The sequence below is a fragment of the Prosopis cineraria genome, unplaced genomic scaffold (assembly GCF_029017545.1).
Source record: "Prosopis cineraria cultivar Desert tree isolate PC_DT_omini unplaced genomic scaffold, ASM2901754v1 PC3, whole genome shotgun sequence".
NCBI classification, from domain to species: Eukaryota; Viridiplantae; Streptophyta; class Magnoliopsida; order Fabales; family Fabaceae; genus Prosopis; species Prosopis cineraria.
This window is the reverse complement of record NW_026555334.1, coordinates 36152355-36168374: the sequence shown is the minus strand read 5'-3', so window position 1 is coordinate 36168374 and position 16020 is coordinate 36152355. Positions and strand designations below refer to the sequence as shown.

Sequence of the window (16020 nt, the reverse complement as noted above, 5' to 3'; positions counted from 1 at the left end):
ATTTGATTACCATCTGGGTTAGGTAGTTTTTCTCATTTTGAGTTGGTCCAAAAGAAAGTTCCTTTTTATGTTTGTTGAAGAGTGAAAATTGAAATTTCTACTTTTGATGAAAAAAGAAGGAAAAAGAGAGACAAAGATTCGTAAATCAACTGTATTTAATGGTATTTTTTGTCTTTCTTGTTTGAATCCCGTATCAATAATCTTATCTTGACTAACACAGTATAGTGCACAGTCATACGCAATAACTTCTTTTGCTGGTGCCTAGTGTCGTTGCCTTCATGGAAATGAATGATTGGATTGTTAAATTATTATGACATGGTTTTAGGACAATAGACTTGGAATGATAATAATCATGATATATAAGCAGCTAATTAAAGAATGCAAATTTACGTCTGTGATGCTTTTGAATTTCATAGGGATTACATCCAAAGTACAGAAGCTGCAGTATTAGAAGGTAACTGCGAATATTTTTGTTTCGAGTTTCTGAAAATAGTTACTAATTTTGCTTCAAACTGACAGGTATATTACTCCACATAAGCTGACACCTAATATGTATGAAAAGAAAACAAGCTCGTGGGAAAATGTAAACAAAGTGATGAACAGCGCCTAACACACCAAGGAAACATGGAACAACTATCCAAAATGACAATATCGAGGAGGTTATTGTTCCTTAGGAATTAAGTAAATTGAAACACAATAATGGACAATCCCTTTCATTCTTGTTGTCATTGAGTGGTTACATGGGATAGGAGTATCAATTTCGTGGCAAACATCCACCTCTTAGAACATGAATCTTGCTCCTTCTCGTGAAGTTTGCCTTGTCTTCATGTGCGGCTCTAGTGGGCCCCATTGTATGCCATCTTGTTTGTCAAAATAGGAAAGAAGCACTTTCTCCTGTTCTTCATCCTTAAGTACAAGTCTTAATTTTCAAAAATAACCCTTATAGAAAATAAGAATTTCATGTCCTTGAATTTTTATAAGTAGATGCACTAGTTCCTATGGCATTACATAGATGGTAAAAAAAGCAAAAGGAAAAACGAATTTTTACATGATATATAGATTTGGAAAAATTGTCCAAAAAGACACCAAATTTCATTTTGTTGAGAAGGACTTGGGACATTAGGTCCTTCACTGACATTAATTCAAAGCTCCAAATGCTAGATTGCCCCTTGTAATTTAAAAAAAAAAAAGGTTGAGCAAGATCATTCACTGTCAATATATTGTACAAGGTTTTTTGTTGTCAATGTGTTGCAAAGTTCTTCATTGTCAATAATTTGGGGACAATATGTAAAACATGGTCCTTCATTGTTAATATATTAAATAAGGTCCTTCGATGTCAAAATATCAAACAAGGTGTAAATTTTTAAAGTATCTAAAATGGTTATTCAAATAAATGAAAGAAAAAAATTCATTTCTTTAAATGGTGATTGTATATTGTAAAAGAAGAATCGCATATAGTTGAAGATACCTAGATTTGATAATAAAACATGACACTAAGTGTAAAGTTTTTAAGATATTTAAAATTGTTATTTCAATAAATGAAATAAAAATTATATTTTCTTGAATCGTAATTACATATTGTGAAAGAAGAGTTGCATGTAGTTGAAGAAACATGCATATGATCCTAAAATATGACATTAAATGTGAAATTTTTAGGATATTTATAATGGTTATTGGAATAAATGGAAGAAAAATTACATTTGTTTAAATGGTGGTCGCATATTGTGAAAAAAAGAATCACATGTGGTTAAAAATACTTGTATATGGTTATAAAACATGACACTAAGTGTAAAAATTTTAGGATATCTAAAATAGTTATTCAAATAAATAGAAGAAAAATTATATTTTCTTAAAGAGTGGATCCATATAGTAAAAAAAATAGTTGCACATGGTTGAATATACCTACATATGGTCTTAAAACATAACACTAAGTGTAAATTTTTAGGATATTCAAAATGCATATTTGAATAAATGTAAGCTAAATTATATTTTTAGGATATCAAAAATATATTTGAATATGACTTAGAACTTGGGATTAAATATTGCACAAACATTATGTTTTCAGAATACCACAAATGTGCATTCTAAAAATTTGCTTACTTTTCATGAAAGCACAAATAGATATTCTCAAAAGGGTTAATGGTCAATTTTGCCTTTCAAATATACACGAAATGTTATAAATGACTCTAAATTCAATTATAAATCATTCATATATCTCAATTTCAAATATTTTTTCTTCTAGCAGCATGTCATTTCCTTTGTGTGTTTTTCTGTTAGTGGGCACACTTTTTAATTTTTTAATATTTTTATTATAAAATATTACTTGTGGGTCCCACATAATTTTTTTATATTTTTATTTTCTCTCTCCTCTTCAAATCTATCCTCATCATCTTTGTCTCCTCCTTCCTCTCTCCTTCATTCCCCTCTCTCTCTTCCAAATAAATTTGCAATGCACGTCATCAATGAGCCTTACTAGAGCACAAAAAAAAGTAAAAAAAAAAAAAAATTCCACACTCCAAATGAATATGCAATACATGTCTTCATTTGGCTACACCATAAGAGATTCTGGAGAAGGTGCTCTGAACTCCATGCCTTGCTTGTCCGAATGAAGCCCAGCTCATGTTAAGGAATATAAACATCAGTGTAGCCCAGTTCATGTTAACGAGAATGTCTTGGAAAGTTTGCTGCAGCCATGGCGGCGACAGCAGCGAGATAAAGAAGGGAACCTAAAGGTTGTTGCTTGCAGTGGCAGAGATTGTGGATAAATAGAACACGTGCTCTCTTGAGGTATTCAAGCCGTCATAGGTATTAGAGCAACTGCCACAATCGATAACGACGATGTTGCAGCTAACAGCAGTAGTGACGGCCGAGTAAGGGAGAAGAATCAAGCAAAGGAGGAAGGTAGACCAAGGAGGGAGAACTAGGCTCAGTAAGGTAGAGACTCAAGTTTGGAGAAATCTCATGATGTTTGTTTGAACCGTATATGGCTAAGCACTTTGGTTTCCCAAGAACTCAAAATCTAGCTCGTCTTGAACCGTGTCCGTGTCTATGTCCAAGTTCATCTACATACCATACACCTTCGTTAAAGACCACAAAGTATTTAACTCATACTTACATAGAAGGCAATGATAGTTTCGACAGCAAACAAATACACACGGATGATATGGTTGATTTAGGGGGGATGTAGGATACAGAGAGGGAAGACCCCCTACCCGCCTCGAGCCGGGGGAGGGGGGTAATTTTTATATTATAAAGATATTAAAAATAATTGTGAGACTCACTATTAATTATTTTATAATAAAATATTAAAAAAATTAAATATGGAACCCACTTAATAGAAAAATATCAGGGACACAAACTATTAAATCTCTAAAGTTAAGGGATGTAATTGATTATAGTTGAGTTTAGAATCATCTATAAGCTTTTGTGAGTAGTTTAAAGATAACTTTTCTTAAAATTTACTTATTTTTCATGAAAATATCTAAAAATATTTTAAAAACACAAATGAATATTTTAAAAATTTGTTCATTTCTCATAAAAATGCAAACAAATATACTAAAAATTTGCTCATTTTTTATGTAAATGCCAAAAGGTTATTATGAAAATGCAAATGAATATTATGAAACGTTGCTCATTTTTTATGAAAACACCAAATGATATTCTCAATAGTTACTATTGTTATATGTAAAACTTAATCATACTAACTTAAAGTATAAAGAACAATAATTGAATGCCAACAAATTCATTTGTTATTAAACAATAACATGTTTTTACATCTTAACAACATAAGCTACATTATGTTACAACAAGACAAAACAAAATAAATCCACTTAATTGTATCGTAGAAGTTATAAATAGCTACATTTTTTAAAGCTAATTAACAATTGCCTCATTAAGTCATTCTCCTATGTATGATCTTTAAAACCTTTAGATTCTTCAAAGCTATTAGCTTCTTTTAATTGGTGACACTTAAAGTTTGGATGACAGATACATAATAAAAGTAAGGAGGTCCAACAGTAGTCTCGATAAGTGTTTTATATGTTATATCTGAGTAATCATCAAGGGGGCTTCCTTAAGCATTTGAAGAGCAAAAGTGTGATTCAATTTCCTTGATGGTTTCAAGAGAATTATCAAGAGCTGACAATGTGAGAAGTGTTTCAAGTAAATTTGCATTTTCTTCCCCATTTCCCCTAGTATTCCAGTCATATTGTCATTCTCCAAACCAGAGTTATTTTCATCCATTTTCATCACTAAGAAATGTAATTAAGAATTGTTTTATCTAGTTGCTTTTGCTCAACTTCAATAGAATTTTAATAAAAATACCTGTTACGAAGTAAGTTGAAGGTATAGATTTCAATATTTGAGCTACGATCATTGAAACATTTTTCTTCTATCATATTTGTAAAATCTCATTCTACTAACCACAATTAATCAAACAAACTCATGGTAATCAAGGATTAACCTAAAAAGATGATTACCAAGTTTTAACTTAAAATCAAGGGATCTCAAGTTTTCTTAATCAAAATGAGTTTAAATCAATCATAATCTCTTATATTAGAGTAAAAATAAGTTACGAAAGCATGAGATACCTTGGAGGAGTAAAAAAATAAAAAACAGTTGAAAAATAACTCATTTGCTGTGAAACAAGGTAATGCACCATGACTTATGCACACTACACCATGGTGTGTTGCTCTCTGTGCCACACGTAGTGACTTAGGTGCCATGCGCCGCAGCGTGCTGCACAAAAATGATAGCAGATTCTACTGTCATTTGATAGCAAAATTGAGGAACTTTCGATGCATCTCGATTCTCCATCCAACATTCGAATGATGTTATCTAGGTGTTTATAAAAAGTTCTTTACATACACTAGCTAATGACATGAGTTTAACTTTCAAAACAAGTTACACCAAGAAATTGGATACCCAAACACATCTTTATTATTTTTTACAACTTTTAGGCAAAAAAGGTGTCCAAAACCCACAATAAATGCCAAAAGCCTTTCCTAACACCTAAACCATGTCTATTGGACCTAAGATTATCAATACAACACGTCACATGCACTTAAATATTCGTATAATATAAAATCACTCCTCAACCCCTTTTTCTCAAAAAATAGAAGAGGGAGGCGATTTTCATTGCATTGCATCAAAAATCATTGTAACACATTTAAAATATAATTTTCACACTTGTACAAATATTTTAGCCCTATAACATATATATATATATCTCTTCATAGACAATTACGTAGGGTTTAAAATACAATTCAAACATTTGCTTAATAAAATAGTTCAAGTACACGATATGCAACCTAGAATTGGCAACCATATTCTATTACACAAAATAAATATAAATTAAAGGCCTACTGTAAGAATGAACTAATTTCTAGCCTCTTGAGCCTTTTCCCTCTTTACACTAGAGCCAGAGTCTATAAAGTGCTAAATAAAAGGGGTGAGTTTAGCACTTAATAACTAAAGTAAAATCTACCCTATACAGTTATATATTAATTATAAATCAAACACTTATATGTGAAATTAAGTTCTTAAAACATGCTTACACACACATCATAACTTATTATTACTTATTTTATATCATCTTTATCCCACACAGTGCATTGTCACAATACATTTAACATGTGACCATGACTCGTTATCCACATAACTTACCACATTACAATTATGTGACACATCATATATTTACATAAATAATGATCAACCAATTTTATACTCTCCTTATTTTTTCAGACTGAAATCGTGGGCTATAACACTGAATAGGGATTCGTCTGTGTGATTGGATTATACAAACTTATCAATCGTGAGGTATGACCCGGCCAAAGATCACATGACTCACTCTCAGACCACGGCTTCCCCCACTCTTGAATCTCTGAAGTGTTGCATACCCTAAACTATTTTTCTTATTGAATTGGTGAAGTTAGCTTGGTTCTAATCCTTCAATAAACTATAGGACAATTCCTCGATAAATTGTGGGATAGTCCTTCAACAAATTATGGGACAAGGCTATATCCTCGTGCAACAGAGGACAGCCTAAATATTATATGAATTTTTCTTTACTCCCAATCTTCAAGTGAACTCCCACCCACTGATCGTGCCATATACAATATTCACTTATTTTCACATTTTCATTTATTCAATATCAAAGTCAACATGTTGAGCTCATGACCAAGTGCTACTCAAGTGAGCATAAATTCTTATTTTCATTTATAACACATAAACACATCACTTTTAACCTCTTAGATTCCTTTTTATTATATTCATTATCAATCACTCATTCACAACACACTGTAAAGAGAAATTCTTTTTGAACACCATATTATCACTTCAAAACTTATTTTGCAACCACTTTCACATGTTTAATACACATCACACAATTTACATGGACACCAAGTTTTAATGCATGTAACCCAATTTCACAAGTCAAAATTCGCATGATAAATACACAATTCACATTATAATTAACATATAACTACCTAAAGTAGAGTTTTCCCAGTTACCTTAAACCTTTGAGAGGTTAAAAATTTACCCTTCAATATTATAGCTTTCAAGATTGAATTCTCAGGTCAAATTGGTGTCTAAGAGCTTAATTTACAATTTAACAAGTTGATCTCCATTAATATTTCCAAACTCAAGCATTCAACTCTCATTTCTCCACTTCTAAATTGCTCAATGCCTACTTTACATGAGTTTGAGCCTACCATTAGGTTTATTAATCATTTTTAGTCTCCATTAACATTAATGAGTCATTAAACTCTCATTAATGGCATCACACTCTTCCAACAGCCCATATTAACGTAATTTTCACATATATATGGAGCTCAACCACTCAAGACATCAAAATTTATTATACCTAGGTTTAGATACTCTAATCTACTCCTATTAACTTTATTTGAGTTAATAGATTCAGATCCATAATCTATATAGGCCGAAAATCATATTCCACTATCAAACCCTAACCATTAACTTCATAATATAGAAGTAAATGGGAGAATAAAAGCATGATACTTACCTTGAATGTTTGTAGCTTCCAAAATACTCCTAATATTGTCCAAGAGTGAACCCTAGCAGAGCTTGATCGTTCTCTTCTTCTTTCTCTCTATTTTCTATCTCAATTTGTGACTGATAAGCCATAGAAAATGACCATGCGTCACAGCGCATGACATAGAGAGGTCCCTATTCTCACATCTGAAGTTTTTATGCACCATGGCGGATGCACTCCACACCGCGGCGTGTAACACAACAACACTAACCCTTTATTTTCTTCTCCTTTTGATACCTGGGTGACCTGACTTGATACCATACCCACAATTAAGGCTAAAACACAATCGAATATGATTATTAAACTTTTTTGGTCACATACCACAACTATTATTCAATTATCTTAATTAAGCTTAGTAAATCAGGAGATAAAAAATCAGGATGTTATAATATTTGTAGCCATAAACAAAAAGATAACTAAAATTTCAAAAAAAATAAGGATGGCCATGTGTTAGCAAACAAAATAAGAGCCCATTGAATAACAAAAGGGAACTAAATTAAAAAATAAAAAAATTATTGAATTGGAAAATTACCACCATTAAGAAACACCAACAGTTTACTTTATCGTTGCCCATATGATTTGAACTTGTGAGCTACATTTTGTGCTCAACTTCACAAGGGAAACACTGCATCTTGAATAAATTGTGCATGTTATGCATTCAAAATCTTGTAGCAATGGCTTCCACCAAAATTTCTGAAATAAACACATACACAAAGAAAAAAGTAGTGGTCTCCATCAATGGCTTATGCGAAAAGTTGAAATACAAAGAACATGGCATGATAAATTGCAAGACACAGAATCCCAGTATTAGACCATTTCCATATTAAGGCAAAGTTGCTAATTAGAGTCAAAACAAAGTTGCAACAAAGAAAATTAAGACAAAGATATCAATAGCTGTCAAAATCATGATTGAATGGGTGTTGGAGAGGAGAGAGGAGAGGATTTGGTGAGGGAATTTTGATCAATTTAAAACTTCAAATTTATATCATCGAAGAACCCCATTTCCGAAACTTCTCAAATTCTTTTAAGCAAATTAATTTCTAGTCAAGTCTTTTTTTGTGTGTTTTTCAATATTAGGACTTATATTAAGGGACGAGGGAAGTATTTTAAATACCTATGTGTGCATGCTCATTGGATTTCTGCAATTTGGCAAATCTAAATCTTCCCATAAAAGACAGCTTTTTAAGTGAAGTTGTTAGTTTTGTCGCTGTCACGGCTTATATTTTATTCCATGTAATAGTGCATGTAGTGGAAGACAGTATTTTCAAATGTGAAAGTGAAGCTGTTTAATGTGGATATTCTGAATCTTGAAGTTATCATCCCGAGGGGAAGGGACCTGCCTACAACTACAAGCAAAGCGACCAAGCATCGCTTTCACTAGTTACTATTGTCCAGGTGTTCATGGAATATTTCAATCGGGTAATATTGAAATTAAACCTCTTTATTATTCGGCTGGAGACCAATATTTCTTTTCTTTTTTTTTTTTTGGGAAAAGAAAAGAAAATTAGGCGCTGAAAGGCACTGATCCCATTTGTCTCGTGACATTGACGTTTCTTTGCAACTTGACAATTTGGTATTCCAAAGAAAACTTTCCGCTGTCCATTATGAGCACGTCCCAATGATAAGAATGAATCAAGTGATTGTTCTGTGGATTCCATTGGCTTTAATTCTTTTGATGTTATTCATTAATAATTTCCTCGTAATAACAAATTTATTATTTGAAAATCATATAAAAAATCATTATATTAAACCTTGTTCATTAAGTATGTATGTACTATGTATGTAGAGAGAGAGAGGAATTGGATAAAAAAGCAGTCATTAACAAGAAAAAAAATATGAAAGAACTAATTGTTGAGCATAAACTCACTAGTCACTACTATCTGCAAGCAAAGTGACATCTTAAGGTTTTTCTGTCACCGGACAGCATCGTCAGGGCCCGTGGCATGACCAGATTTTCACCAATATTGCCATTCTATTAGCCTGTTTATCCGAAAGATAAGGTGAAACAAAAATATTTTAGGCGGTGTTTGCTTTGTGAACCATTTAATTTCTCAAGTATTTTAGTGTCATGATATTTAGAGACAACAAATATGATAACGATAAAACTTGGAAACATTGTTTTTTTTTTTTTAAGAACATGATATGATTTACCAATTGATTATGACATATTTGAAAAACCATGATGTCGATGTGCCAAATGTCACCTTAAGTTGAAATTTCAAGTTGAGATTGTACCAACATATTTTACATCAACACAAAGAAATTAAGAAAAAGGAGCTAGAATGAAGTGGATGGCCTAGATGTGTGAAACCAAGCCTTCACTTCACAGCTTGTTGGCGATCAAATTAAAAGGAGCTAGAGCTACTGGACACCATGGATTCATTACAGAAACCTACTGCAAAAGGGTACATACAAGAAGAGTCAACAACCAACGTGAATGGCTGTGATATCCTTAGCAGCAAGTGGCGGGTGTTTGAGTTGAGCAGACATACTAAGATGTAGAGTAGTTGTAGTAGAAGGTATTTTAAAGATGTTAGTTGACACATCTGATACTTGGGCTAAAGGAAGAGATGTTAGTTGACACATCTGGTATTTGAATTAAAGGAAGATCGATTTTCTCTTCCTGCTTCTGAAGCTCTATGTCCTCTGCCATAATAACTTTCACAAACTCTTCTAGCGCCTGACACATCCAATCGTACCGGCAGAGAATAAATGCATCTCTTACATTTAACTGTGAAGATGTTTATTTACTTCAGGTGAGGCAAACACATAAAACTTTGAGTTTAAAACAACCCCATTACAGTTGAAGCATGCCATGATAAACGCAGAAAATTCAACTAGTCACATTTTGCGGTTGAAGCACTTATCAATTTCATGCATGACAGACTTATTCAGGAATCATGATATTATTATTTACCCATTGCCGATCACGTTTTTTCTGCTCTGGCCAGGTCTCGAGTTCTTCAGTCACTTCCAAGGCAAACATGTATCCTCTGCAGCCTCCTTCCAGTTTGCACAATTCCTGACTGCTTTTACTTCTAAATTCCCACACTCCCAAGGGGTTCTCCTGGAAAAGAAGAAAGCCAACTTGATAGCTACAGAATATTTGTTAAATATGATGGTTTATATAAATAGAAAGAATATCATTTGTACTAATGGTGTTCTTCGTTTGTCATCAAAATGAACATATTACTGGAAATGATTGCATAGCTATCATAACCAATCTCAATAGACTGCATTCAGATGGCAGAATCATCTTTATTTTCAACTACAAGAAAATGAGATGCTCGGAACATGCTCTTAATTTACATTCAGTTGCGTTGACTAATGTGACTTGCATACAAAACACCCACTTTTGAACAAGTTCAATACCATATTTCATTTCAATTGTATAGCAGGCGACGCCAACATTTTTCCCATCAGTTCAAACCGAAGTGGAGACACGTGCATGGAACTGCTGTAGAAGTGCGTAATGCATGTCACACCACTTAAAAAGAAGCTTGCAGCCAAAAAAGCTTAGTTCTGATGATCTGTTTACACAGCTAGTTTTTGCATTACTTTTTGAGCTCAAGGCTGCCCTGCTTCCAGGATTTGACTGAAATTTCAGCATTAGATTATTATAGGACAAATTTGCAAGTTGATGGGTCTTATCTATGATACAAATACTTGCTCTGTTATATTGTCATCCTAATTATCATGCTCATACAATTTATGCAGAACTGTAATCTATAACTTGATGATCAAGTAGGAAAAAGAACCTACCCTTGGTATTCCTTTCACCCCTGCTTCCTCTAACGCTTCACGACAAGCAGCTTCTAGGACAGTCTCATCATCCTCCCAACCTCCCTACCAAGAGAACAAAGTGAAACTTTGCATCAGGAAGGAGAGGACAACGGAACATGGTGCAAACAGTAAAAAAAAAAAACCTTCAGAAATTTTCCAAGGCAAAAAAAAAGGGGTACCTTTGGAAATACTAGATCATCACGTTTTGGTGAAGTAACCATAAGAACTTCTATTGTGTGCTCTGTATGCCCCTTTTGATCATTGATGTCCTTCCTCCATCTGTAGGGAATACACCTGTTGTATGGAATCTATGGGTAACGATTGAATGAACCATATGGTTGATAAGATCATCAAATGCAAATGATGGTCCTTGAAACTTCACCACCAAGTTATGACGGTATGCAAGACTTGAGATGAGAGGTCCAACTCCTTGCTCTATGAATTGTTCAAAATTGTGTACCTTGATTCTGATCATATGATGTAATGACTATTTTCTTGCCCAAATAGTTCTATGGATGGTAAAATGAGGAAACGTGGAGGGGGAATGAAATTTGTCAAAATTTGGCAACGCTTGGTTTACTTCGTCCTTGTCCCAAAAAAAAAAAAAAAACACTTGGTTCTTTCGTCAACAAATCCTGTACACGCTTTTTGTCCTCTTGTCGTGGATCAACGAGATTTTTCAAGTTAAAAAAAAAAATGTTATCCATCAGGCCTGATAAAGAGGGAAATCTTGCGTTTTGCTCGGGAAATTTTTTTCCAGCAGCTACTAATAGCAGTTTGGTTGAATTTAACATTCAATCACTAAAAATATTTTAACGACTTGAAGAAATTGACGTGGAAGAAATATTACTTACAATCCATAGTCCCATATACAGGTATGACACCCCCTGTTACTTACTCTGCTTCATGTTATCTGAGTCTTGAAAATGTTTGAATTTTGTAATCACATCCCCCAGTTACTTACTCTGCTTCGTATTATCCTTAAGTCTTGAAAAAGTTTGAATTTTATGATCCTCTTAAAGAACTGGACTGCAATTCAGTGCTTCCTGTAGCAGAGCACTAAGTGCTTTATTTAAAAAATGATCTTAATCGTTAATTCTCACAACAAGCTATTGTATCTGTATGATCTAATCCACCAATCCCATCTCAACCAAAATTATAAAGTAGATTAAAAAGCCAAAATATATTACACAATTACACAATTGTACCCCAAAGAAAAAAAAATTACAGAATTTAAAGTATAATATATTTGCTAAGTCAATGATAAGGCCCACAATTGTAACTAACATGATTGTAATGAACAGGTAAACATATGAAAAAGACAAAAATATTATAATATGAAGCGGAGAAGACAATCATGCAAATTAAATATGACAAAAATTGTTATCTACTCTTGTATTCTGCTGTAAGAGACAAACAGGGGCAAAAAAAACAAAGAAGGAAGAGAAGAAGATAAGAGAAGAGATGAATGGGAAGGACTGAGTAACAAATATAAGGTAACAAAAAGAAAAAAGAAAGCAGAATCATAAGAATGTATCTGACAAAAGAAGAAAGGGAAAAAATTTATGGGGAAGAGAGAATCCGCGGCGCTAAAGCATGAAGAAGAAAGTCTTACCCAGACACAAGTCGAAAGTTGTCTTCGTAACGCTGTCGGTGTCGCCCTGTTCGGGCCACAACAAACGACATGAAAAGTTCTAACACCCAAATCCTGAACAATATGTGTGAAACAAACAACAATTAAGATCAAAATTATGATGAGCTACGGAATATATATATATATATATATAAAGTGTGCAGACACAGCAAATATGGGTCGTACCGAGTTCAGATTTTGAGGATTCAGAGAGCTGTTGCTTTCACAGGCACGGGAAAACTCAGCAGAAACGGAACCTCTTCCATGATACCAAAAAGAAAAGAAGAGAAAAGAAGGCGATATCTTGGCTTGACCAGGTTCTCGATTTTGGATAAACTAAATTAATGATTGTGTAGCAGTTGGTCTGTTGTCGGCCGCAGAAATATTGAATCGAAGAAAGAAGAAACAAAGAATGAGGATTGGGATGAGAATGAAAGAGAAGGATAGAGATTACAGCGAGACACAGCAACGGCATGAGGATGTTTATATAGACAGAGATGATGAAGTAACCATAAATTCTAGAAAACTTTCAGAGTGTATGGGCTTTAAATTTTTTTAATTCTCTCTCTGTTTGCTCAATATTTTTAATTACATGAATATCCACTTTTTTAAGCGCCTCAAACAGTAATGCAATATTGTATTTCCAAGGAATAAACTGAAAACGGTTAGAGATATACCAAGCCCTGTGTGTTCATTAACAGGTCATGAAAAGCTAGAATTTCAATCCAAGGGTGCTAGATTTGACTGGTTAAGAAAATTGAATTAGTTTATATTAAAATCTTGAGTTCAAATTTTAAAATATATAATTACATTAAATAAAAATGTCAGAAATATTCCTAAAATACTTGTAAAGTTGTCATTTGTAAAGTAGCGTCACACAGCGGGGATCCAAATTAATCCAAATGAAAAATGGTAATATTTCTAGATTTTTTCAGATATCAGGCAATAAATTAAAAAAGTTACAATTTATTTATTTTCTTTTTTTCTGGTAAATAATTGGGATTTATTAACTAACAAAAGCATAGATCACAACCTAAATTTGCATGCCAATGTGTTGTAATTTAATGGCATGCAAATTTTTTTATAAGTTGGAGATTGTGATTTAATTCTACTTGTAATTTCAGAACATTAGTGCACGTCTCTTTGATTCCAAAAAAAAATAAAATAAAATTTCTCAATATCTAAAATTTAGAGTGTGGTCTCTCGGTTCTCATCATGGTAATAAGTACTGTGTCGCTTACTGTTATTACTAATACATCATTATAAGATAGTAGAATTAATTTAATAACGTTAGGCTCCGTTTGGTTGGTTGAAATTTAAGGTCGGAAAAAGGAATGGGAGGAAAGAGAAGATTCTTTATTATTATTATTATTATTATTATTTTTCGGGTAAAAAGAAAATTACTTAATTTGGTTGGTAGGAGTTTGCCTTCTTGAAAAATGATACTCAAGGATATGCCTTGAAAATGAATCCATTCCATCACCCCACAGAAAATCATATTTTCTTGAGAACACATTTGTATTGGACTAAATTAAAATATCCATTCACTTTGGATCAAACCAAAGATCGAAAATGAATAACACGATGAAGTCGAAGATGCCGGTGACCAAGAACGCGTAAAGAAGGACGAAGATGTTGGTGACCAGGAAACTGCAACGAAGGACTGACGAGGAACCTTTTCCGAATCTCACTCTCCTCGTCCTCTATCATCGAAGCTTCTCCCTCGCTCTCTGTCGAAGCTTTTCCCCTATCCCTTGTCATCCAGTGTTCAGTTATTATTGAATCTACAAATTTCATGAATGTCTTTTTTCGCAAGTTTGGGTTCTGATCTTCACCCTCTTCTCCCTTGATTATACCTACTAAGAAAATACTTATGAGTTTTGACATGCTTAATTATGAGAAACTCTTTAACAGACTTGATTTGCGTGAATTATCAATTGTTTCGTTGCAGCTGGAGGACCCTCTTCTCCGTAATCACCTCTAAATAATCATTATTAGTGCTGGTTATGGAGTGGTCTTGCAAGTGATATATTTTCAACTTGATCACCATCTCCAACATTGCCAAAAATGCTTGCCCAGTTTTTGCCTATTATCTATGGCTTCTGGGCTCATAATCAGGATTCGTTTGCTAATGATTAAGAACACACCTAATTTCTGAAGTTTATAAGTCAGCCAAAACTCAGTCATTCGTCAATCACCGAATCAGCAGGCCAGAGAAAAATAATAGCTACTGAATTATCTCAATGGAATTTATTAACTTTAGAAACTTAAGTGTTCACGCATCAAAATCAACAAAAGTAAGTGGGCATGTCCCTGTACGTGTGGTGGTGGGAAATTTGTTTTTTTTTTTTTTGGGACATTTTGGTAGACAAATTGATTTCTTCCAGCAAAGTTAGAATAAACGAAGAAATTGTCTCACTTAACGGCATTTTTTAATATGGTAATATTTTTTATGTGTTAATTAGGGTAGGGAGGATGAATGTGTGCGTGTTTGTGTAATATGGCACTTGTTTTCATTTAGCGCAGTGTTGTGATTGGAAGATTTTGGAACTTTTATCTACTCACATCCCATTCAATGAATTTTTATTTATTCCGCCTTCCTTAAATAAGCGGAGTGTCCCATAAAAAGTTCAGCGAACATTCTAATATAGGTCATATAAAGATGGCAATTCTGAAATAAAATGGGACTCCAAATTAATATATTTCAGGAAATTAAAAAACAATAAATTCTTTTACCTTAATTTGCGTATGATATATATATATATATATATTAAATATTTATAAATTTGTCCATTAATTGGAGCTTTTATGAAACATTATGTTGAGGTGTGTGTAGGTTTTACCTTTTTCAACCAAGAATCCTTGATAACTTGCTTGAGAGTTTAACAATGTGTCAACTATGTCGGATCTTTTTAGTTTAATTAAGTAATTTACTTATTATCCAAACTGAGGGAATAATAAATTTTGTAACATTCATGCAAGGAAAAATGCTTATTCATAAATTGTAACAGTAAGTTACAGTTTTTTCGTTTACCAAAACAAAAAAAGTTATTGTTCTTCATTGACTTGACCTGCGTGGACAAATAGTTTTTTTTTTAATTAGGTAACTAGACAATAATGTTAATAAAAAAGTTGATGCTTTGATCAACTTAATTAGATCATCTTTAAAATTGTAATGATTAAATTGAACAACGTTAATTGAGGTTGTTTATGGTTTGACTAAGAATATGCTACTAACAATTCAATAATCCTGAATTAATCAAATTGTAGGGTTTCATTTTGGGCTTGCAAATCAATTTGTAGTTTCGGATCAATTACAATTATAAATTTGACATAAATAAGTTCCGGTACCGCTTTACAATGATAATTAAAATTATTATTTTAAGGTGGAAAAAGATAGGTGAAGTTGGCATGGATTTAAATTTCATAAAATTAGAAATTGTAGCTAATTAGGTTTCAACATGAGAGATTTGGGAATTAACTATATTTCATTCGATCTCTATTATAAAACAAATTAAATTCAACTACCTCACTGCACCATTAGAATTTTAAA

General features: G+C 32.9%; 1 protein-coding gene across 6 annotated transcripts; it reads right to left on the bottom strand.

Moving 5' to 3' along the window:
* Positions 1-9236: 9236 nt before the first annotated feature.
* LOC129306710 (nudix hydrolase 12, mitochondrial-like) lies at positions 9237-12939 on the bottom strand. Of its 6 annotated transcripts, none has more exons than XM_054947426.1 (7): positions 12654-12926; positions 12450-12542; positions 11217-11880; positions 11014-11128; positions 10814-10897; positions 9969-10118; positions 9237-9782 (listed from the first exon to the last, which is right to left on the bottom strand). In XM_054947426.1, the coding sequence occupies exons 4-7, from the start codon at positions 11053-11055 to the stop codon at positions 9585-9587; spliced, it is 474 nt and encodes a 157-aa protein (XP_054803401.1). In that variant the 5' UTR covers positions 11056-11128; positions 11217-11880; positions 12450-12542; positions 12654-12926; the 3' UTR covers positions 9237-9584. The 6 variants fall into 6 exon arrangements, with proteins under 6 accessions (XP_054803401.1, XP_054803402.1, XP_054803403.1 ...); XM_054947427.1 differs by having other exon boundaries at positions 11689-11880; XM_054947428.1 differs by having other exon boundaries at positions 11733-11880.
* Between the last annotated feature and the right edge of the window lie 3081 nt (positions 12940-16020).